The sequence below is a fragment of the Rattus rattus genome, chromosome X, assembly GCF_011064425.1.
Source record: "Rattus rattus isolate New Zealand chromosome X, Rrattus_CSIRO_v1, whole genome shotgun sequence".
In the NCBI taxonomy this organism is placed as follows: domain Eukaryota; kingdom Metazoa; phylum Chordata; class Mammalia; order Rodentia; family Muridae; genus Rattus; species Rattus rattus.
In genome coordinates, this window is record NC_046172.1 from 91,834,217 (window position 1) to 91,857,950 (window position 23,734).

General features: G+C 37.5%; 1 protein-coding gene across 1 annotated transcript in view; it reads right to left on the reverse strand.

The window, feature by feature from the left end:
- Positions 1-23,734, reverse strand: part of LOC116888646 (collagen alpha-5(IV) chain-like) — a 760,537-nt gene that overhangs the window by 130,598 nt on the left and 606,205 nt on the right. Inside the window, exons 4-18 of the mRNA XM_032889937.1 lie at positions 20,256-20,300; positions 18,266-18,307; positions 18,122-18,184; positions 15,615-15,668; positions 15,251-15,277; positions 13,045-13,125; positions 11,690-11,752; positions 9,236-9,271; positions 9,104-9,145; positions 8,853-8,945; positions 8,373-8,426; positions 8,224-8,280; positions 7,738-7,782; positions 1,932-1,985; positions 830-871 (exon numbers count right to left, since the gene is read on the reverse strand). Coding sequence (XP_032745828.1) covers positions 830-871; positions 1,932-1,985; positions 7,738-7,782; positions 8,224-8,280; positions 8,373-8,426; positions 8,853-8,945; positions 9,104-9,145; positions 9,236-9,271; positions 11,690-11,752; positions 13,045-13,125; positions 15,251-15,277; positions 15,615-15,668; positions 18,122-18,184; positions 18,266-18,307; positions 20,256-20,300 — 798 coding nt within the window. The remainder of the gene's footprint in view (positions 1-829; positions 872-1,931; positions 1,986-7,737; positions 7,783-8,223; positions 8,281-8,372; positions 8,427-8,852; positions 8,946-9,103; positions 9,146-9,235; positions 9,272-11,689; positions 11,753-13,044; positions 13,126-15,250; positions 15,278-15,614; positions 15,669-18,121; positions 18,185-18,265; positions 18,308-20,255; positions 20,301-23,734) is intronic.

The window sequence follows — 23,734 nt, forward strand, 5'->3', positions numbered from 1 at the left end:
CTCAAATGAAAATGGATAAAAAATTATCTACTATCTATTAAGCATGGCCTCATTAGGTTTAGTAGAACTCTATGTATTCCCATCTGAGATTCATTAGGGTATGAAGAACTAAAATGTCAGGAGTATAGAATATGTTTTACAGCACTCACTGCTGTGTATCCAGTGCCGTCTTAAGTCTAGAGCATCATCAAATTTCAACCCAAAAGACTGGTTAAACCTTCACAGTGATATTTTTTAATTCTTGATACACGTGGGATTATACATGACTTAAATTCCACAATCAATGTAAATACGATGGACAATGTATACTATTCGCTCCTACCCATTATAGCAATTTCCTACTTGTTATCTAGAGCCCCAGAAAGCACACACTCAGGAAGGGAGAGAAGTGTGAATCAGACAATTGCAAATTGAGAAAACCTATCAGGACTAAAACCATATTTACCTTGACCACTATAGGGGAAACCACCAATTCCTGGTTTCCCCAGAATTCTTGCCCTGAATCCTTTGTAAACAGCAGTTGCACCACCTGCTGGTTACTTAGGAAAGCAGTTGACAGTCGTGATGCAAAACAATGATGTATAATTTGGGACCTTAACTATGGAAAAGTAACCAGAGGCCAAACAGTATAACAACCTCAGGCTTAGTATGGATGATTAAACAAAACAAAACAAACAAACAAAGCTCTAGTGGCTTCTCAGCCAGTAGAAGTTGATAATGAATGGATTTTTATGTTCTATGAGGAACTGGTAGGGAATGTATAGCTTGTGTACAAAAATGATGATACAATGTTAAGTTTGAGAAATGAATTCTTAAGAGAAAGACTTACAAATCCAGGTGGTCCAGGTGGGCCAGTATCACCCTTTTGGCCCTGTTCAAGGCAATGGTATGATACATAATTAGTAAGAATGACATGACAGTATGGATTCCCTCAAGTAACAACTGAGCTTCATAAAGACTCATTCATAAAATAATCAAATGCAAAGTATAACATGTGTCAATGAAACTCTTTCTTGAGCCTGCAAAGACCTTTGATTTTGCCTTGGATATACTGGTTATATAATCTTGACCAAAATGATTTAACCTCTCTAGCTTACTTAAAAGCTGAAGACACTGGACAGATTCCTAACAGCAACATGCCTTGCCATTAAGGAAGAAGATAACATTGTCATAAAGGAAGAAGACAATATTCAATTGTTATTTTATGGGCCAAGACTTAAGAATAGATTTCTTTACACACTTCCCATTGTAGGAAAATTACTCTGCATCATAATTTACTAATTGAGAAACAATCTCATTTAAGTATATGATCTCATCCTTTTACTCCAATTAAGTCTTTTAGTCTAAACTAAAACTTGGATCTAGTTTAGAGAGAAACCCTCAGTAAAATATGTGACTCTGGATAATTCAAGTTTGCTTTAATTTTTTTCAGTTTTGTTTTGATACAAAGCAGTTAGAGAACAGAGGACTTGGAGGACTGAATACTTTGTGATGTGCTAAAAATAGGGTAACTGTGTGTTTCACAAATGCTTTCAGCGGCACTTTTAAAATAGGTTACTAAATAAATGACCTCAGTCAGGATGCATCAGTCCAATGGGAAAACTACAACGAATTAGCCACAGATTAACAAACAATGATTACATACAGAATAGAAAATGTTTAGAGGAGAAATTCTAATTTTACAACTCTAAACTTTTCAAGAGAACCTCACTGGAACAGTGACCAATCGTCCTCCTAAAGGACTTGCTGATTCGTGCTTGCAGCAAAGGCACTGACATTCTAATGTCAGTGCAATCCCATGCATTTTCTTGGTCTGCACTGTGATTTAAAGCAAAGCAAGAAAATTTAAAGGCCAAGGCATAAAAGGAAAAAATGGCACTGCTATGGTAATAAGAGTAAAACCAGACACATCACAGTGCAGAGATCCTTACCTTTTCACCATGCATTCCTGGTTCACCAGGGTAACCAGGATCACCAGGCAAACCCTTTAAAACAGAGGACAGGGTAATATCAGTAAACATGACAAAGTTAGGAAGATGCCAAAAATCATGTCCTCCAACACAAGTAGTCCATCAATAGAAGAGAAGATACAGTCCATGAAAATACAATTATCTGATTGTTTTACAAAGATGCCAAGAAACAACATTTTAAAAAGGGAAGCTTTAAAAAAGGAAAAGGAAAACATTTTCAACAAGTGGCACTGGAAAACCTGGATATCAATATTCAGAAGAACGAAATTAGATTCCTCTCTCTCCCATTTTTCAAAACCCACCTCCAAATAGATCAGTTATTTTAATATACAATTTAACATTCTAAACCTGCTGAAGCAGAAGAAAAACATAGCCTTCAACACATAGGCATAGGCAAAAACATTCTGAATAGCACAGAAAATAAGATGTGGTACTTAGAATGATAATGCCCTTCCTCATCCCCATAGGCTTTGGAATTTGACCACTTGGTGCCCAATTCCTGGTGCTGTTTGTGGGGGCCTAGGAGAAAGTATGGCACTAAGGGGGAAGCTCTGAGGACTCACCCCTTGCACCATTCCTAGTTGGTTCTTTCTACTCCTGCTTTCTGTTCAAGAAGTGAACTTTCCATTGCTGTTCCAGCTGCTATGCCTGCTGCTTCTCTGCCCCGAAAGACCACATTCCCTGTGGAACCAGAAGTCCAAGCAAGCTTTTCCTTCCTAAGTTGCCTCGGTCATGGTCTTTTGGCATAGAAATTGAAAAGTAACTACGAAAATCACCACGTGGGATTTCATGAAATTAAAACGCTTATGAATAGCAAAGAAAATTAATTCAACTGAAGAGGCGGTCCATAAAATGGGATGCATTCTTGGCCTGCTAACATAATCTGGCTGAGGGCTGGTGTTAAGAAAACCCAAACGGGGTGGGGGGGGGGGGGTGGGGGAGGTGGGGGGTGGGGAAATCTTCAGGGAGACTGAGACGGGCCACGGGAGATACCCAAGAATCAATGGGGTATTCCAACTGTGACTCACAGCACTGGGGATAGGAGCCTGGGGAGGCTGCCTTCTACAATAGAGAACCAAGCCAGCCACACAACTTTCAACCGAAAACTTAGCCTGTCTACAAGAAATGCAGGCCTTGGGAATGGAGCAGAGATTGAGGGAATGGCCAAACAACAACCAGCCCAACTTGAGACCCATCCCATGGACAACAACTAATCCCTGACACTATTAATGCTATACACTGTTATGCTTGCAGACAGAGTCTAGCATGGCTGTCCTCTGAGAGGTTCCACTCATCAACTGACTCAGACAGATGCAGACATCCACAACCCTAACAATGGGTGGAGCTTGAGGACTCCTGGAAGAATAGGAGGAAGGATTGCAGCTCCTAAGAGGACAGGAACTCCACCAGAAGACCAACTGAATCAACTAACCTGGACCCTTGGAGCTATCAGAGACTGAACCACCAACCTAAGAACGCATATTGGCTGGACCTAGGCCTCGGGCACATATGTAGCAGGTGTGCAGCTTGGTCTTCATGTGGGTCCCCAACAACTAGAATGGGGGTGGGGTTGGGGGTTAGGGGGACATATGGGGAGAGGCTGTCCCAAAAAGCTGTTGCCTGTCCTTAGGATGTGTTCTTCTAGCTAGGGTTGCCTTGTCTGACCTCAGTGGAGAGGAAGTGCCTAGCTTCTCAGATACTTGAAATGCCAGGGGGAGATTACAAGGACCTCACCAAGGAGAAGAGAGGGACACAGGGGCAAGGATTGTGGGAGAGGTTGATCTGGAGGAGGGCAGTGAACAGGATATAATGTGAATAAGTAAAAAATAAATAAGTAAATTAATTAAAAAAAAATACACAAAAATGGGGTTGGGGATTTAGTTTGGTAGAGCGCTGCCTAGGAAGCGCAAGGCCCTGGGTTCAGTCCCCCAGCTCCAAAAAAAAAGAACCAAAAAAAAAAAATACACAAAAAAATTTCAAAGCACCACATACTAAAAAAAAACAATCCAATTTGAAATGAACTAAACAGAAACTTCTCAAAAAGAAAAAACAAAACAAAAATACAACAACAAAACCAAACCCGCAGAGGCTGGAGAGGCGGCTCAGTGATTAAGAGCAATTGTTGCTCTTGCAGATGACCTGGGATATTCCCTAGAACCCACATAGTGGCTCACAACCTTCTAGAACGCCTTAGGCAAAACACACACACACACACACACACACACACACACACACTCTCTCTCTCTCTCTCTCTCTCTCTCTCCCTCTCTCTCTCTCTCCCTCTCTCTCTCTCTGACACACACACACACACACACACACACACACACACATACACACCGTGCACTCAGGTAAAACATCTCTACACAGCAAACAAACAAACAAATAAATAAATGATAGATGAAATATACTAATGGACAAATGGCAAGGAAACACCTTAGCCATTAGGGGAATTCAGTTCAAAATGACTTCAGCATTCCAACTCATCCCAGTTAGTCATCAAGAATATTAATAACAACAAATGCTAATGCAGACGTTGGAGGAGGAGAAGTTTTCTATATTGTTGGTGGGAATGGAACCTAGTATAACAACTTTGGAAATCAGTGTAGGAACTTCTTCAAACACTAAGAACTAGCATATGACTCAGGTATATCCTTCCAAGGCATGTGAGACCTTATGTCTTACTACACAGATACATGTACATCCATGTTCATTGCTGTTTTACTCAGAATACTTAGACAATGGAGGCAGCCTAGATTACCAACAAGTGAGAAAATTATCAAAGGTGTACAGAAATGGAAGAAATTGACAAAAGTCATTATTCAAGGTGAGAAAACCCGGCTGCCACACTACAAATGTCACTTGTTCTCTCTCATGTGAGGAGCCTGCCTTCAATTCATTATTATGGCATGTCTAGTGCCATGCATCTCCGTGCAAACCAGGAAACGAGGAAAGAAATGGGGGCAAGGAGAGGTTACATTAAAGGATAAGAAGGATGATAATATTAGGGAAAAAGAAGTAAAGAGGCCATATAGCATATGTGCAAAGGTTTACTCAGGGATGGAGCAGCAAGATTGGAGAAATGAGGATGTGGGTGGGAAAATAACAGGGATAAAGGGAACATAAAGAAGCCAGTAGGAAAGCAAGGTATTTCCATTTGTCTGATAGCAGCATGGGGTGTGACCAATTACCCTCTGAATGGATTCAAGACCCACTCAGCATGAGGCTGGTGGGAAGAGGGGAACATAATAATGGGCAGTATGAACCTAGCCAACATGTGGGAAGAGGAAGTTGGCCCACGCAGAGAGTGTGTTCCTATGGTTAACTTAGCAGACGTAGGAACAACCACCTCTGTTTGCACATACAGATGCGAGGATCCCCAGCCCTAATCAGAAAAGCCCCTCTTAACAATGACCAGTGGTGAATGCAGACAATCACAGCTGCCCAAGCTACAGACTATAAGTGACAGCTGTGGCCCAGCTAAAATCACTCACTTAGACCACTCACTCTAAGGGCTCAAGGAATATTATGGATGAGGGGGCAGGAATTATGTTAAGAGTCAAGGATGGAAGGGCTTACTGAATGCCATTCTCTTTCTTTTTATTGGATATTTTCTTGATTTACATTTCAAATGTTATCCCCTTTCCTGATTTCTCCTCTGGAAACCCCCTATCCCATCCTCCCTCCCCCTGCTTCTATGCAGGTACTCCCCCACCCACCCACTTACTCCTGCCTCCCTGCCCATACACAGGCATCGAGCGTTCCCAGGACCAAGGACCTCTCCTCCCATAGATGTCCTACAAGGCCATCCTCTGCTACATATGCAGCTGGACCCATGAGTTCCTCCATGCGTAGTCTTTGGTTGATGGTTTAGTCCCTGGGAGCTCTGGGGTGTCTGGTTGGTTGATACTTTTGTTCTTCCTATGGGGTTGCAAACCCCTTCAGCTCCTTCAGTCCTTTCTCTAACTCCTACATTGGGGACCCCTTGCTCAATCCAGTGGTTGACTGGGAGCATCCACCTCTGCATTTGTCATGCTCTGGAGACAGCTATATCAGGCTCCTGTCAGCAAGCACTTCTTGGCATCATCAATATTGTCTGAGTTTGGTGACTGTATATGGGAAGGATCCCCAGGTGGGGCGGCCTCTGCATGGCTTTTCCTTCAGTCTCTGCTCTACACGTTGTCTCCATATTTCCTCCTGTGAGTACTACTCAGCTATTAAAATAATTAAAAACAATGACTTCATGATATTCTTAGGCAAATGGATGGAATTAGAAAAGATTATCCTGAGTGAGGTAACCCAATCACAAAAGAACACACATGGAATGCACTCACTGATAAGTGTATATTAGCCCCAAAGCTAAGAGTACCCAAAATAAAATTCACAGATCATATGAAGCTCAAGAAGAAGTAAGACCAAAATGTGGATGCTTCAGTCCTTCTTAGAAGGGAGAACAAAATACTCAAGGGAGGAAATATGGAAAGAAAGTGTGGAGCAGAGACTGAAGGAATTGCCGTCCAGAGACTGCCATGCAGAGGGATCCATCCCATATACAGACGCCAACCCCAGACGATATTGCTGATGCCAAGAAGTGCTTGCTCACAGGAGCCTGATATAGCTGTCTCCTGAGAAGCTCTGCCAGAGCATGACAAATACAGAGGCTCTTGTAGCCAACCATTGAACTGAGAACAGAGTCCCCATTGGAGGAGTTAGAGAAAGGATTGAAGAAGCTGAAGGGCCTTGTAACCCCATAAGAACAACCATACCAACAAACCAGAGCTCCCAGGGACTAAATCACCATCCAAAGAGAACACATGGACAGACCCATGGCTTCAGCTGCGTATGTAGCAGAGGATGTCCTTGTTGGCATCAATGGGAGAAGCCCTTGGTCCCACCAAGGCTGTACTCCCCAGTATAGGGGAATGTCAGGGCAGGAAGGTGGGAAGAGGTTGTTGGTTGGGGAGGGGGAATGCTCACATAGAATAAGGGGGAGGGGATGTGATAGTTGGTTTATGGACTAGAAACAAGGAAAGGGGATAACATTTGAAATGTAAATAAATTTTAAAATGTCCAATAAAAAAGAGTATGAATCACTATCTTTAGTTATGGCCTCCTCTCTTGAACCCATCAGTCTCCAACATATAGCTCCACACTCATTGTTACCAGTGGCCTAGATTAATCTTTCTGAGCCATAAAACTAGATGAATATACATGAACATGAGAGAGAGATTTGTGTGGATGTAGGGAAGTAGTAGGTTAGAGTGGTCAGTAGGAAAGAGGTGCGTATACGAAATGGTAAATAACAGGGAGGGAGAGGAGACAAGGACCACTCCAACAACGATCATGATGACAACTAAGAGGAGGAGGAGGAGGAGGAGGACGAGGACAACAATGAGAAGGAGGATATTATAATGTGAGCAGCCAGTCTCTTCTTCTTTCATCATGCTTTCCCTGACTACTGAATGTCTTCCTCACCATGTTGGACTGTATCGTTCTGGAGTCAAATAAACCCTTTTTGTGCTTAAGGTGCTTTAGTCAGTGTGTGCCATTATAGCAACTAAAAGGATTCTAAGACTATAATTAATGCACACTTCATTATATCTGCCTTAAAGCTAGAGACATTCCAAATTTATATTCACAATGGTGATGATAATTTCTGTTCATCTAAACCATTTCCATACTGTGCGTGCTCTGCTTTTCTACCACCACCTACAAATAGTGTAAATAGTACCAATGATTTTTGGTAAAGGAAAGAACCATTGCTACTCACTGGGACTCCTGGTTGACCAGTCTCTCCATCTTTGCCTGGTTTACCCTGTAGGACACAAAGCAATGATGGAACAAGAACAAAAATTTGTTAGTCTGGAAATAGGAAATGAAAGACTATAACAACTATGAGTCTTGCCTTGAACTATATAAATAGACTTTTAAAGTGCTCTTTCTAAACTAATTCATTTATTTTTGTTTCTTTGGCTTTTGGAGACAGGGTTTCTCCATAGAGCCCTGGTTGTTCTGAAATCCACTCATGCAGATCAGGCTAGCCCTGAACCCATAGATCTCATCCTGCCTCTCTGCCTCCTAGGGATCAAAGGAGGCACCACAACTGCTTGGCTGAATAGACTTTTTAAGTGACAGTTATTACTATGTTATACCTGCAGGGATATTTTCAGGCAATGCTATTAGGAATGAGAAAGAAGTCTTGCACATGAGCATAGTTGGACTCTTTATAAGCACCACGGACAATCATAATACTTACTCTTTTGCCTGGCTCTCCGGGCTCACCCTTTTCCCCTTTCACACCACCAGGAGGACCCTGCGCAAAACAGTATTCACATTGGCTCATGAGAGGTTGTGTAGCAATGTCAGTTCACAATAAATGATGCTAAAGAGTTTTAGAATACTTACGGGAGGACCAGGTATTCCCGGAGGTCCAGGAGGCCCTCTATCACCGGGAACTCCCTATGCAGGTATGGGGAAAATGAAGGCACATTAATACTAGAATATATATTCTTCCTATCCTAGAGATAAACATGTTCAAGAATATGTATTTTAAGTTCATCTAGTATTAACAGCAGAATGATGTACTGACAAGCTTATGTTTAAAAAATTTAATTGTCCAAAGTCCTTGTTATTTAAAAATATACCCTCATTTAAGAGTACACATCTACATATAGTGCCTTTTATAAGAGCAAAGTCTTTGTTTTAGATTTTTCATATTTTTAAAAAAATTTTTATTAAAGGAGGTATAATTGACAAAAATGAGCATATTAAAAATGTACAAGGTAATCTCTCAATATATCTACATTTTGTGAAATGATTACCCCAATCAAGCTAATTAACCTATCCATAAAACAGTCTTTATCCAGTTCCTTCCCAAGGGCTCACCTGATCGCCTTTCTGAAAATCTATGTCAATTGGTCTTTTCTGTTCACTGAGCTGCCCAGGTGGACCAGGTGGACCCTGAAGACCTTGTTCACCCTATTTACACAACAAAGATACAGTGATATTTCATAGTTTACTGCAAGCAATAGTAGATAAACTATGTCTATCGTAAGAAATGGGAAGGAAAACGAATAGTACAGTTGAGTGTGAAAGGAGAGGCACTAAGACTGGATGACCAACTTTTGATTACTCACTTTTTCGCCTTTGGGTCCCTGGAAATTTAAGCCCATATTCCCCTGAGGAGAGAAGTTTCAGTTTGAAGTCTCATTAACAATCAGAAAAACTAATCCACAGGAAATAAATGATGTGAAGAGAAAGAACATTACCTTTGGTCCTGGTGGGCCTGGTGGGCCAGGAGGGCCCTTAGAAGACATAGAAAGGAGAGAATACATTTTAGTAAGATGTTTCTTTAAAACTTTGTTTTATATGACTACTGAAAGAGACCTTCAAACTATTTCTAATTCTGGGGATATAGCTCAGAGAGAAAGCAGCCACGTACTAAACAATCCTGTTATTTACATCTTGATTGTATTTTTGTTAGAGGCATATAGTTCAATTGATTAAAACAACCTAGCCAAATGTAGAAACTTCTGATGACAGGGCGAGAATTGACAGGAGGAGAAGTTAGGATCAATATGAGAGGGTAGATAGCACAAGTACCAAAACCAAAGAAGTTAACTTCAATGAACATGTTTTTATCACAATTATGCAAACCAATGGAGTTGATTTTTAAAAGCACATACATGCCCAATTTTAAACCAGCTTTGTTGTATGCAATTGTGTTTGTGTTTCTGATCGTAGCTCACAGCATGAAAAAATTAAGTAGGCTTTTCTTGGTTACCCTCTCAACTATTTGTTGACACCCAATTGTTGAACCTTCACACTTTGGCTGCAGGCTACAGAGAAAGCCAATCTCAAACACACAGGAAATTTTTCTCCTTAGTGGCCAGATTTTCACGTAAAGCAGACTGTCCAACATCGAATGCTGGGAGAGAAAGCACATCAATGTGTTGAGCATTGCTGGGTCCTGCATACTGCAATACCTCCCCACCAGACAAGATGTGCCCGCTGATGCAATAGTGGTATGACTGTTATTGGGAACTAATCCTTTTCTGATTGACATTCTGGAGGAATGTCAAACCTCATATTACAACCCTGGTCAAAAGCCCACTACTCGGGAGGTCTTGGACACCATGATAGAAACTTACTGTTATTTTGCTAGAAGGTCATGCTGTCTATATGCCTTTTACATATTTATTTTTATACCCGTAGACTTGGGTTGTTCTGACTTGGTTAGAAACGCCCCTTTTTGTAATAGGGCATAGTCAATGGGAGATATGCATAACTAGTCAAAGTGTTGAGAATAAGAGACTGAGTGTTCAGCTCTATACTGAACTCTCCCTCCCAAGGCTCAGAAGGAAAGAAAGTAGAAAGACTATAAGATCTTAGAGATGAGAAGTAGTGCTGTAAACAGTTGCCTTCTAAACATGACATGACTATTGCACTCTTGATCTCACGGAAACTAGGGTGACCTACAGAAGACTGTCACAAAATCATGCCAGCAAAACTCTTAGCACAGATATGGAAGATGGCCTCCAGGTCCTTCTTCCCACTGAGACGCTATCAGCAGTCATCCGTTACTAGGGAAGGGGCAGTCACCCTTTATTGAGGATGTGGCCACTTTTAGAATCGCCATGCTCCAGTGGATGGCCTCACACCCATTTTCAAATAGACAGTAATAACTGGACTTGATGGGTTACTTTTAAAAACATGAAGCTGAGAAGGGAAATGTTGACAGACATATGGAAAATTAGAGGTGAGCAACAGGGGATAAAACAATCATATTTTATTGAGTAGATTCTTAAGAATAAAGACCATAATTTTTAAATATTAAATAGGCATTTGCCTGCCTATGTATAGTGCTTTTAAAATCAGCATTCTCTGTTTGTTTACATATCATACATCAGTGTCGTTTCTAAGACTTTGCTTCCTCTATCAAATCTGGGTTAATTGAAGGAATATACAGAAGTGTGAAGTGAATCAGTTAATAAGATTACAAGGGTTAAAGCAATTCAGGGTTTAATAACAGACCCAGAAAACATCAATATTGTAACAGCAGAATTATGAAAAAGTGCCATGGCCTACAGTCCCCTGATAGCAGGATGTTTACAATTAAATCAAACTAATAGGGACAGGGAAAGGTTAAGCCTTTCCTAAGGAGTTTCAGTAGACTCTTCTGGAATGTAGCATATATAATTACCCCTATTTAAGAGTAAGAACCTATTGTGCATTATCCATACAAGCATAATGAAAATATGAAAATTGTCACTGAATACATAGTATATGAGACACGGAAAGGCATATGAAAAATTGCTTTGACAGGAAAACAATTTTATTGTCGTTTAAAGAGGATGGCAGTAAAGGCCTATCTCCAATCACAACTACAATGAAATCTAAGTATTACAGTAATATTTATCATTTTTATATTTCTGCACTGGACAGAGCAGGGCCTCTTATGTGCTAAGCAAGCACTCTACCACTGAGTTATATGACCAGCTCCCATTTCATGTATTTACTTTTATGTGTGTATTTTTTTCACCTGTATGAAACTATAGGGACTTTGCTTGCTTAAAATGGACTCTTTGCCATAATAGAGCCATTGATAAATAACAAAATTAAAGCCATGAATATTGAAATTAAGTTAACTTTCAAGTTATATAATCAGTAATCATATCTGTGAATCAGATAGCAAAGGGGAAAATATAATTACAGAAACTTACCATTAAACCTGGTGGTCCTGGAGGACCACTTGGCCCTGATACACCCTTGGGACCAGGTGGACCCTGTTATAAATGGAGTAAAGAAAAAGATGAAAAACAAAACCCCTAAACTCAACCCTTTACCTCATCGTATAAAGAAATAAATGCATGCAATTATTTTCATAAGTCTATATCCCTGCAATATTTTCAGAACTTAAAAATTTTACAACTAGAAGGGCTTAGTAGCTTTTAGGGTAGCTCAATAAGAGAGATTGGGTACAGCTTTCAGCAACTGTATGTTCTGCAGTGATAGACAAAAATGCGATAAATACATAATGAAAAATGAAAAAAATGAACTACAGCAAAACAATATGAATGAAGCCAAGGAGAGCAGATGCACCACAGAAAATTACATGCCCATCACCTATTATAAAGGAAAACTGATACAGTTGAGAGAATAAAGCAACTTTCAACAGTTTGTTCAGGCTGCTAGTTATATATAGAGGCAATCTAGAAGGATGTGGCTTTCTGGTAACATCAATATTGATTCAAAATTATTTGTAACATTCTGTCAGGTTTGGAAGTGTTCATAGGTGTTCATTTTGTGTTGTACCAGCATATATTCTGTACATAGTATGTTATACTTTTATCTTAAATATTCATAATAAATTATATGAACAATCGAGGATAAGATTGAATGAACTTAAAAGAGTATGACTAGTAATGTCAGGTAAAGAATAAAAAATGAGCAAATCAAAAAAAAATAATCCCCAACTTTGTATCTTGGTGATCAAATAGCAAAACCTCCTGATTTGTATTTTTGGTAAAGGGATTGACTCTCATAAACTATAATGGACTTCCTCATCTATAAATACTCAAAAGCCATTACTGTCTCTGTATATTATCTATAAACTAACACAATCTTTTTGTAAGATTACATTTGATGTTTACCATGCATAAATTGCATTCCTTCAACCTTCAAAGTATGCTCAGATGTCATGTATAATTGATACTGTTATAAATGGCATTTTTAATATCTTAAAAGAGAGATCAATGATTTTCATTGTAAAAAACATTTATAGTGGACTCTACTGCTCCCTATATAGCATAAGAATAATGTAGGAAGTCATTTTTGATGCAAATCTCTGTTGCCACATACACAAATACCCACAGACACCAGATACATAGATAAAATAAAGCAACTATGCCTTGTGGAAACTTTCACCTTATGACAGAAGGAATGCATAGAGACTTTAAGAACTTCAGATGATAATTTGTATAACTAAAACAACAACAGTGAGTATAGAAGGTTCAGGACTTATATGATCCTCTGTTTTAATCATGTAATAAAGAAAATAAAATCCCTATATGCTTACTTGTATTCCAGGAGGACCTGGGTATCCTTGATTACCCTTTGGTCCTGGCAGAGATGACATGATTATACTGCCTGGCTCCCCCTAAAAGAAACCAACAGTCTAAGTTATAATCATTATTATACCTGAGAAACACCCAGAAGGTAAAAAAAAATATTCTGAGAGTTATTAGTACATAAATACAATGAAAGATTAAGCACACTAGTAATTTCATGAACAAATTTACCTTTGAAATGTAAATTAAGAAGTATCCATGGTATACCAAAGTACAGTAGTATATTAGGAGTTTGTGGCACTCAGTTATTCATCAATTAAAAATATGCATTAGATATAAAGTATTTGTAGAACATTGGGTTAGGCTCTGGACACTTAGTAATAAAGAAGTAGAGACTCTTTTCTCCTGAGGCCAAAAACATAATGGAGAAACATAAAACATAGCAAGTAAACAAGATGGTAGCATGTTCTGTTACAGTCTAGAAAATGAAGCAAAATGGCAAAATGAGTGATACATAATACAGAGATTAGCTAGGCAGTCATACTAGAGTAATGTGAAAAGAGTATGTAATCGCAGTCTGAAAAATAAGCATCAGTTCCTACCAGTGACTAGAAGCTGCAATGACCCAGTGGTAGAGTGCTTATCTAGCATTCGTGAAGTCTTCCATAAAGAATAATAGAAAATTTAAATTCTCAAATGAGCTAAATTCAGACCAGTGGTACTAGTGATCAAAGGAAAAAAATGTCTTAAGATAAGGCTATCAGGACAACAATGACCAGCATGGTAAGATATGCTCATAGGTAAGTGGCATTGTGTTATAGAGGTATTCGACTGCTCTGTGATTGGTTTGAAGGCCCACTTCACAGGAGAAATTCTTGACTGGTGTAAGTCTAACCAAGAATCCATTGCTAGGAAGCTCATTGGTTCCAGGGTGTGTATCTAGTCCCATAGTATCAAAGTGCCCTCTAAATTCATAGCTCTCTACCCATTAGATCTTACCAGTTCAACCTTTAGATCTCATGAGAGAAGTGTCTTTTTGTGGTGGACAATTAATTGTTAATGTAGCAAGTCAGAACTGATCAAAGTACAGAGAATGAGTGTCAGTGGTATGCTGAGTCTTAATGGGGACATTGCATCACATTCGTGCTCCCAAGATTTAGGGAACTTCATGGAAAAGGGAGCAGAAAAATTATAAGTGCCAAAGGTTAGGTAGGACTAGGGCAAAATCATGTGTTCAGGACATAATGGAATTCACAGTAGCTGTGGTTGCCTGCACAAGAATGATTAGGTCATCATTGTAGCACTGAAGGAGGTGGGTCTTATTGGACTCCATCCACTAGATGAGAAGTTAGTGACAACAGATGGTGTCTGGATGATTAAAGGTCAATTTTCTTTAAGGGCATGGCTCCTGACGGGTAATCATGCCTCTGTGGGTAGGGATGGACCGGAAGGAGTGGGGGCTGGACAGAATAAATATGTTGAGTGTGTGAATGTTTCTAAGAATTAATAAATATATAATTTTAAAGTCATGTAGTGTATAGTGTCACAAACTATGTGTGTGTGTGTGTGTGTGTGTGTGTGTGTGTGTGTGTATGGGTATTCAATGGATTGGGCAAGGTTCTTTGAAGGTTAACTTCTGACATGTTAATCTGAGCATCTAGGAGGGGATTTGAGCAGAGATTTTTTCAAAAGGCTGAGGAACGATAATATTGAACTCAGAAAAAAAAATCTATTTTGAAGTTTTAAATGTAGATGGCCAGTAACTACATAGACAGCAATAAATACCTTGAATATCATTAATATTGCCTGGCATAGAAGAGAAGCAAGAGTCAGGTTTGTGTCTTAATGGCTGCTGGATAGAACAGAATGAACTTGTACTGGAGAGTGAAGTACTATTAGATGCAGAAGAAATAGTAGGAGACTAGAGTATTACAGAAATCAAGGTTAAAGAATATATCTAGAGAGAACCAGCAGTCAGTCTTATCAAAATACATTCAGATAAAGCATGAATGTGTCAGGAAAGAGAGAATTGAGCACAACACACACATTTTTCAAGAATTACAACAAATATAAAATGACATAGTATAGTGCTTAAAGAGTATACTCTTCATGGTATCCATTTGGAGGAAGAACTTATAGTTACTATTCTATTGCAGTTGTAGAATTCTACATATTTTATTCAAACTGCTTATCTTCTTAGCATGTGATGCTTACCTTCATACCTGGGATCCCAGGCGGTCCCTATTATTAAAAGAAAGAAGGAAATTTTATGCAAATTGGAAAGGAATAAACAAAAGATCACATGATGTATATATGAATTATCATAAAAAAGAACAATATGAATAAATTTTTATAGGGTCACATCAGAATATTTTATGATTTTATAGGTAAAATTTGTTAATCATCACAGAATCCTTGGCTTTAATCAGCAGGAAGCCTTTTGCCATTCATCTTTGAAATTCTAGTCTGCTACTTAAATATGTGACACTGTTCCATTGCGTGAACTCTCCATTTCTCATCTTCTCTGTTCTGTTACTTCTTGAATTCATTTTAAAAAGTCCTGAAGTTTCGAACTTACTGGAGGTCCTTGTAAACCGGGAAAGCCTGGACTGCCTGGAAATCCGCGTTCTCCCTGGGAGTTAGAAAGGAAGAGCGTAGAGAAAGAAGAAGCAGTGAGCAATGTTTGACACACAATGGTTTTCTTTAAAACATACCACATCACCAAAATGTCCTTAGCATCCACTTTCCAATTATTTCAGAAGCAACTAGCCATAGCAATTCAACCTACCAAGCCAAACACTTGTATTCCTACTCATCTACCCAATCAAATCTAAGGGGAAAAGAGTACCACTGTCAAATTCTTTTGAAAAGTCTATTTTGAGATCATCACACCACAGATTTCTGATAATCATCACATTTAATCATTAATGATTTGCTGCAATTTCCTGGCTATGTGCTGTACAAATTCTTATTTCAAGCTTACCATTTCACTTTCCACTCATTGTAAACTATTTCAAATTATTTTTCACAAAAAGAAAAAGATGGCAAGGAACAAGGCTATTAATAGCACCAAGAAGACAGTAACAACACTTCTGAAAATTGCAGGCCATTAGATTTCTTAGGTACCTGATTTTTTTCATAGTAGCAACATAGACATTTGGTTTGGAAAACAATGGGTAAAATTGAGACAGAAGAACATTAGCGCAAATTCTTTTCAAAAGCCTATGTATGTTATAACAATTCTAGAAACAAACCTGTCAGAGATTTAAAAGGACAAAATTACTATCCCTCTGGGCTTTTGAGTCATTATTTAATGGCTTCCTCTGCATCACCTTTTATACATAGAAAAATAAGTCCAAAGAGAAAGGAAGTACCCTGCACTTCAAGTTTAGAAGACATTAGAAAAAAGAAGCCATACACTATGGACACAACATTGGGATTCATATTTTACATACATAGCTAGTGATAAGAGTAAGAAACTATTAATCAGGCAGTATGTACAATAAAATTATTTAATTTATACAAAATTCTGACATAAATGATACTTAAGATATAAATTAATTGTTAGATATATGAAAGGGTCCCTTTGTGGAAAAAATACCTTTCATCACAAATATGTCTGCATATGCATTTGGTTTCCTAAATCTTTGAATACTAGTTCTCTTGTTGCATAAGGCATGCTGGCAAAACACACATGCATGCACATGCACCAAGTGCACACACACACACACACACACACACACACACACACACACACACACACACACCTGAAAGAAAAGAAAGTAAAACATAGCTGTCTCCAGAATAGGAACAAAACATTCATTTTCTTGAAATGTGTTAAGGTAAACAAATTGCCTTTTGGCCCAGTCATCAAAGACTGCTGAGCTAGAATGAAGAATCTAAATAAATTTCTCAAATCCGGATATTTGCCTTAAAAAATCTACACATTAAAAACCGTAATTGTTGCAGCAGGCATGGTGCACATTTAGTCCCAGAACTTGGGAGGTAGAGGCCAGTGGGTTTCTGAGTGCGAGGCTAGCCAGAGCTACATAATGGACTCTGTGTTAAGAAAAAAAAAATTGTTGTTGGCAAGGCTTTACTGAGACCTAGGAACACTGGATCTAAAAAGTATTGTTTTTGATATTATGTATATTTTTTAAAATTCTCAAAAGCATGTTCATTGTATTGCAAGAATTTAATTAAAGCGTATACCCTAATGTTAAAATCTGGGCTATGACATTAATTTAAAAGTATAAGGTAGATCTAGTTTATTAGAATCTTATGCAGAAAACATAAAATGCTAAGAGGATAAACACAAATAGTGCATTTACTTAAGAAAGGAAAAAGTAGGAATAAGAACAATGCTACAAAATATCATTTTACACATTTTTCTCATCTATTGCTATATACCAATGTTAAATTGTTAACTCCAAACAAGAAAAGTGCCATTATCTAAAGCTTTGTATTTTTTTAATCGTTAAGTGCATCATTTTTGTTGATGAAAAAAAACTTGGAGCTTTCACAGTGACAGTTTAGGCAGTTAAAAAAAAAATAAGGCAAGAATCGAATCACGGAGATGGTTCAGTAGATAAAGGTACCTGTTGCCCAAGTGCTGACAATCTGAACTTGATACCCATATCCCACATGGTGGAAAGAGATAAAGACCCACAAGCTGTCCTTTGAACTCCATGTGTGTTCTGTGGTATACATGGGCTCCTTCCTCCACAGCATCAATAACACACAATATTTTCGTTTTAGCTTAAAATGCGAAGTACTCAAAAATTTAAAGACCACCTATTTTTAAAATCAACATTAGTAAGATATTACCAAGATATTACTCACAACGACTTCTCTACTATGTGAAAGACATAAATCCTAAGTCACTTTTGATATTCATAATACTTTGCACAAAGATTTTTTTAAAATAACCTGTAATCCAGTACACTACCCTCACTAGTTAGACAGGCTTAAAGAAATTACTGAAATGTAATATACTGAAAATGTTGTCTTCAATGCAAAACTACTCTGTCTCGTTTTTAGACTTTGATCAACAATCTGTTCACAATTAAGTTCAAAAATCCTCACCTTGGTTCCATTGCATCCAGGGATACCTTGAGGTCCTGGAGCCCCATCGTGGCCTGGCATCCCCTTTGAAAAGGCATATAACACACTTATAATATTTCTTAGATTACTTCTTAGGGGTTTTAAAATAATGAAAATCATACTTACAGGAAGGCCTGGTGTCCCTGGAAATCCAGGAAGTCCAGGACCCTATAAAATAAAAGAAATCCCTTGATCCAGTGACAAAGCTTATTAAAATGTGCCTTGCTGTTACTAGTCACTGTTGATTTAATAACTGATATCTGTTTTCTACAGAGTTGTTTGTAAAATTCCTTTACAGAAAATAGAGACTCCTGTTTTGCCAGCACATTTTCTTCATTACAGTTAGTAGCAGCAAGCAAAGTAATAGATGAAATGTCTGTCTTTACAGATAAAATTCTTTCAGGTTTGTAAATAATGAATTTACTAGGAGATGAGAGGGCAACAAATGGATCTCCCTCTGAGGTTATTAATGTAACTAACCCCCAAGCATCTTTCAATTAAATCTTCCTGTCTGGATCAGTAAAATACAACTTGACAACTATTTCTGTTGGTGAGGATATAGGGAAACTGGTACTTTTGTCTATGGTGAGAACATGGACTCAAATGTTATGACAGGGAATTTGGAACTATCTACCCAAAACTGGAAACACAACATATCCTTTAATATAGCAATTCACTTCTATGTATCCATCCCAAAAGATACTACAAATTAGAAAACAGTCTCAGTGATCAATGACTTCTATTAAAGTGACAATGGACAAGAAACAAACTTGAAAAGATTCCTACCAGAATAAGGGTAGTAGAAAATGGCTTCAAATAACTAATGTATATTAGTGGTGCAGACCTTTAAAAATCAATAATGCCAGTGGTGTAAGGTCTAGCCAGGTTCCAAAGTAAGACCTTTATTCAAAAACATAATAGCTGCAATTGATTGAAACCTTACATTATATGTATTTGTAATTTTAAAAAACTTGTAAAGGTAAACCTTAAGCTGCCATTGAGACCCCAAGATAGTGGGGATGCCAGGAACAAGGGACATCTGTCAAGGAAAGCTCTGGGCATGGAAAAAAAGCAAGACTACTTAATAATCTATGTGTGCTGTAGGTGGCAACACTAAAGGTGTGTGGGATTGCACAAGTTTTTTGGACTCCACTTGATTACATTACAACCCCTAGACACTAGCCTTAGAGCTGCAGGATTTGATCTTTCTCCTGTTGATTTTGTTTTATGCTGAAGTGATTATTTCTTGATATGTCCCACTTCTATTTTGGAGTAGGGATATTTTACTTTGTGTCAATATTATGTTGAATTATATACTTTGCTTTATTTTATAGTATCTCATAGTTAAGAGGCTTTTATTAAGGGAAGTTTAAAAGTTGGACTGGATGCATTTTAAATCATATAATTGTCATGAGCCTGTGAGGACAAAGCTTAAAAGTGATGTGCTGAGGTGTCAGGCTGACAAGGAACCATAGTTCTAATGGTTAATTTTAGTTGTCAACTTGACAGCATCTAGAATTACCAGGGAATCAGCCTCTGGACATTCCTGTGGGGATTATCTTGGTTATATTAATTGACGTAGGAAGATCCATTTTCATTATGGTCAGGATCTTTCACTGGGAAGGGGATTCTGAACTAGAGAAAATGAGCAATGCACAAGTATGTCCACCCTGGCTTTCCACTGTGGAAGTGATAGGACAAGTTGCCCTGCTGCCTTGAATTCCCCACAAGGATAGACATTACCCTTGAGTTGTGACTACGAAAAAATGTACTAACACGAACGGGTAAGAGTCCACAGGGCTGCACCCTTTGACACGGAACTACAGATGAATAATGACTCTTGAGCAGAAGTCTTTCTCAAGATGATACCCAGGAATGAGCCGCCATATTGGATTATCCAATAACAAGTGGTCATCCTTGAAAGCATATACATATAAGCAATTGTAAATAGACTTAGAATGTTGTATCTGTACAAGATGTATATATAAACATACATGTATATATGTGTTTGTGTGCAATGATAATTAGTTTAGCTTTTTCTTGTTGTCTCATACCATTTCACTTGGTTTTATCTGTTGACAATAACGAAGCATTTACCATACTGAATATTGCTTACTCTGATTCCTTTTGGTCCTGGTGGCCCTGGAATTCCATCATCACCCTAAAAAACACAATATATTTAGTTCCTTTTTCTTTCAAATCAGTCATCCAATAACTAATTTTTCATTAGGTAGCCTAAATTTTTTGTAAAATTTTCTGAAAGTTAGTATTAATTTCATACAGCCCAAAACAATTTATGATTAAGACTCAAGACATAGATACTTTATATGAACTATATCAAGAAAGATTCATATTTTACTGGGGAGACTGTTGACATGAAGAAGAAATGTTGCATGCATAATGTTATAGAAGAGGCACACAAGAAAATGAAGATAAGATAGAAGTACAGCTATTTTCCAAATCATTTGTGCATAAGAAAAGAAAAAATAAGCTCAAAATCTAGACAGTTTCTACAGCACATCAAACTGCAGATGTGCATGCTGTTCATGAATTTCAGCTTTTATCTTTCCATTTCAGAAATCACATTTTACTGGAAGAACTTAAAGTCAAAAACTCTCCCTTCCAGCTTCTGTTCTCTGTTCCTTGCAAATTCTACCTACCCATTTTCAGTCACATACATCTGCATTGCTGAAAAGTTTAAATTCTATCTCAGCAAATTTTTGGTTATGTATTTTCTCTAAAGTTTTGAATAAAGGAGAGCTAATACAGTTTGATTTAAGGTAGTACATATACAGGTTCTGGCAACAAGGACATAGATATTGTTAATGCAAAGTCTATAAGTCCCTATAAAATTGTCTCCTTTTAAAGTTTAATGATGGGGTTGGGGTTTAGCTCAGTGGTAGAGTGCTTGCCTATGGCGTGCAAGGCCCTGTTCGGGTCCCCAGCTCTGAAAAAAAAAAAAAGAAAAAAAAAAAAATAAATAAAAGTTTAATGATGAACTCTCTTTCCAAAGCAGATGTTTTGAGGCGATTCAATGAATTCTGATTCCCAGTTAAAATAACTAGAAGATCTCTTGTTCAATAAATATGACTTCCCACTTAAGGCAGAGTATGTCAAAAGTATGAGCATTGCACCAGTTAGACCAAGGAGCATGGTTAAAAAAGAACTTCAGGAAATAAAATTATAAAGCTAGAAGTTATGGAGGTCCTGTATTCCCAACATTCAAAAGGCTAAAGCTGAAAACATGCCACAAGTTTGAGGCCGGCCACAGACAGAACCACAGAGTAAGACTCTGTCTTAAAAGAAAACAAGAAAAGTGCGAAAGAATGGAGCTGAGATTACACCTGGGCAGGGCGCTTGCCTAAAACACGCAGGACTCTGAGCTCAATCCCTAGCACTGCTTTCAAAAGAGAAAATTTTACAAAGGATGAGATAAAAGCAGTAAGATACAAATAATAAGATTGTATTCCTGGAACTCAAGACACGCAACTACAAAAATACAGTAATTCTACAATTATATAGAAAATTAAGAACTCAATAGCTTTATTATAGTAACAACCATTTAGGAGACTTAATAAAAGAATATACTCCACCAATAGTGGCAAAACAAAATATTTTGCAGTAAATTTAACAAGAAAATGCACAAGATTTATAAAAGGAAAGAATTAAAAACAGCAGTGAAGTTCACAAAAAATATTTAAATATGTATAAAAAAATTCCATGTTCTATTTATAGAGGAATTCAATTTAAACAGTAAATTACAAATTTAGTTATAAATTTTATATAATGAAAATAGAAGTTTTGGGGGGTTATAAAACTAGACAGAAGCGCTAAAGTTTATTTGAAAAAAAAAAACCAGCAATATCTTTGAGAAAACTTGTGAAAAGGAAGAATGGAGTGGGTCCTACACCAGTCAGGCATATGACCTTGTCGAGAGTCAATGGGAGGAGAGGACCTCGGTCCTGTGAAGGCTCAATGCCTTGTAGTGTAGGACAATTTCAGGGTGGGGAGGTGGGAGGGAGTAGGTGGGTGGGTAGGAGAGCACCCTTGGAGAAGAAGGGGAGGGGAGTGATGGGGATAGGATAGGGGGTTATGGATGGGAAACTGGGAAAGGGAATAACATTAGAAACGTAAATAAAAAAATATCCAAGAAAAGAAAAAAAGAATAAAAAGTGAAGCATAGGCTTCAATTATTAAAATATTTTGGGTCTTAGATTTGAATTAAGTGAATACTAGAAGATTATCAGAAAGGAAGCTCATATGAACTTGGTAAACAGAAGCCACTCTTTAGCCAAGGAGGATAGCTTCTAAGATCCCAAATAGGCACCACTGGAAAATGTAGACAGAAACCAAATTTCTGTATGCTGTATATTTCTTATGTACACATAAATATAACAATTTATAAACAGTGTGGGAATTTAACAATAGCAAAGATGATATGAAACAAGTAGAACAATATACATTTAAAAAGCTTATTAATCATTAATTTTAATAATTTCAACGTATTATTTCCAGACAGTAGTTGGCTGCACGTGATTAAAATCATGGGAAATGAAACTACAAATAAAAGGTGACTATTGTATAATGAATATGTCATTGTAAATGAGTGGAGAAAAAGATTAAGGCATATCTTAAAACAAAAACCACACACCAGGATGCATTTCACAAGAATATTCACACAGGTAAAAAATAAATTGACATACTGAAAGAAAATTTTGAGAATTAATATATAACCTCAAACTGCATAAGGTTTGTTCTAGTGAAATGCATAAATTTTCTTGCACATGCCTAGGAAAATAAAAGGCAAATGGTAAAATCATATAACTCCTACTGTGTGCACAGAATTAATCTTTCTAACAAATAGCTCAGCAAAATATGGAAGCCCCAAATCACCAGAAAAGGGGCTAATGATATGAAAATACAAGCCACAGAAGACTTTGATCTGTGAGCAGCATATTCATAACCATAAAAGAAGGAATGAAAATTGAAAGAATACTGAAAGGTCAGTCTTCTACCATAATGACAAATAGAAAATGTTCTTAGTAATGGAGATGAAGCTGTATGGAAATATATCTTCTTCTTTGTTGCCAAATCAAAGGTAAACCATATATGTTTGGGAAATTGTGATCTGGAAATATGTGTAAAAAAAAAACCCACATGTGCGCACATGGGCACATATTCCCATAATTTATCTTACCAACTCATGCTTATTGAAGCAAAAAGAATTAATCAAAGTTTTGCATCTTAGCAAGTATGGTTTATAGCAGCAAATCATTAAAAACTACATAATCATGTGTAGGGAACTAATTTCTGCATTAAGCTTATATATGCAATGAGATTAAATTAAAAGAATAACATATCTTGAGAACACTGATATAAGAAAAACACAAAATAAGCATAACATATGAAAGTATGGGTGTGTATTTAGGGACACAGGTGGAAAAGAGTTTTTCATCGTATTCTTAATATTGATTTATCATGAATAAATGAATATATTATCTATTAAAAAGAAACCACATTTTATTTAACAAAGAACTCCTTTGCAACATTACAAATGTGCATTTATATAAATACACACACACAATCCCATCTCAG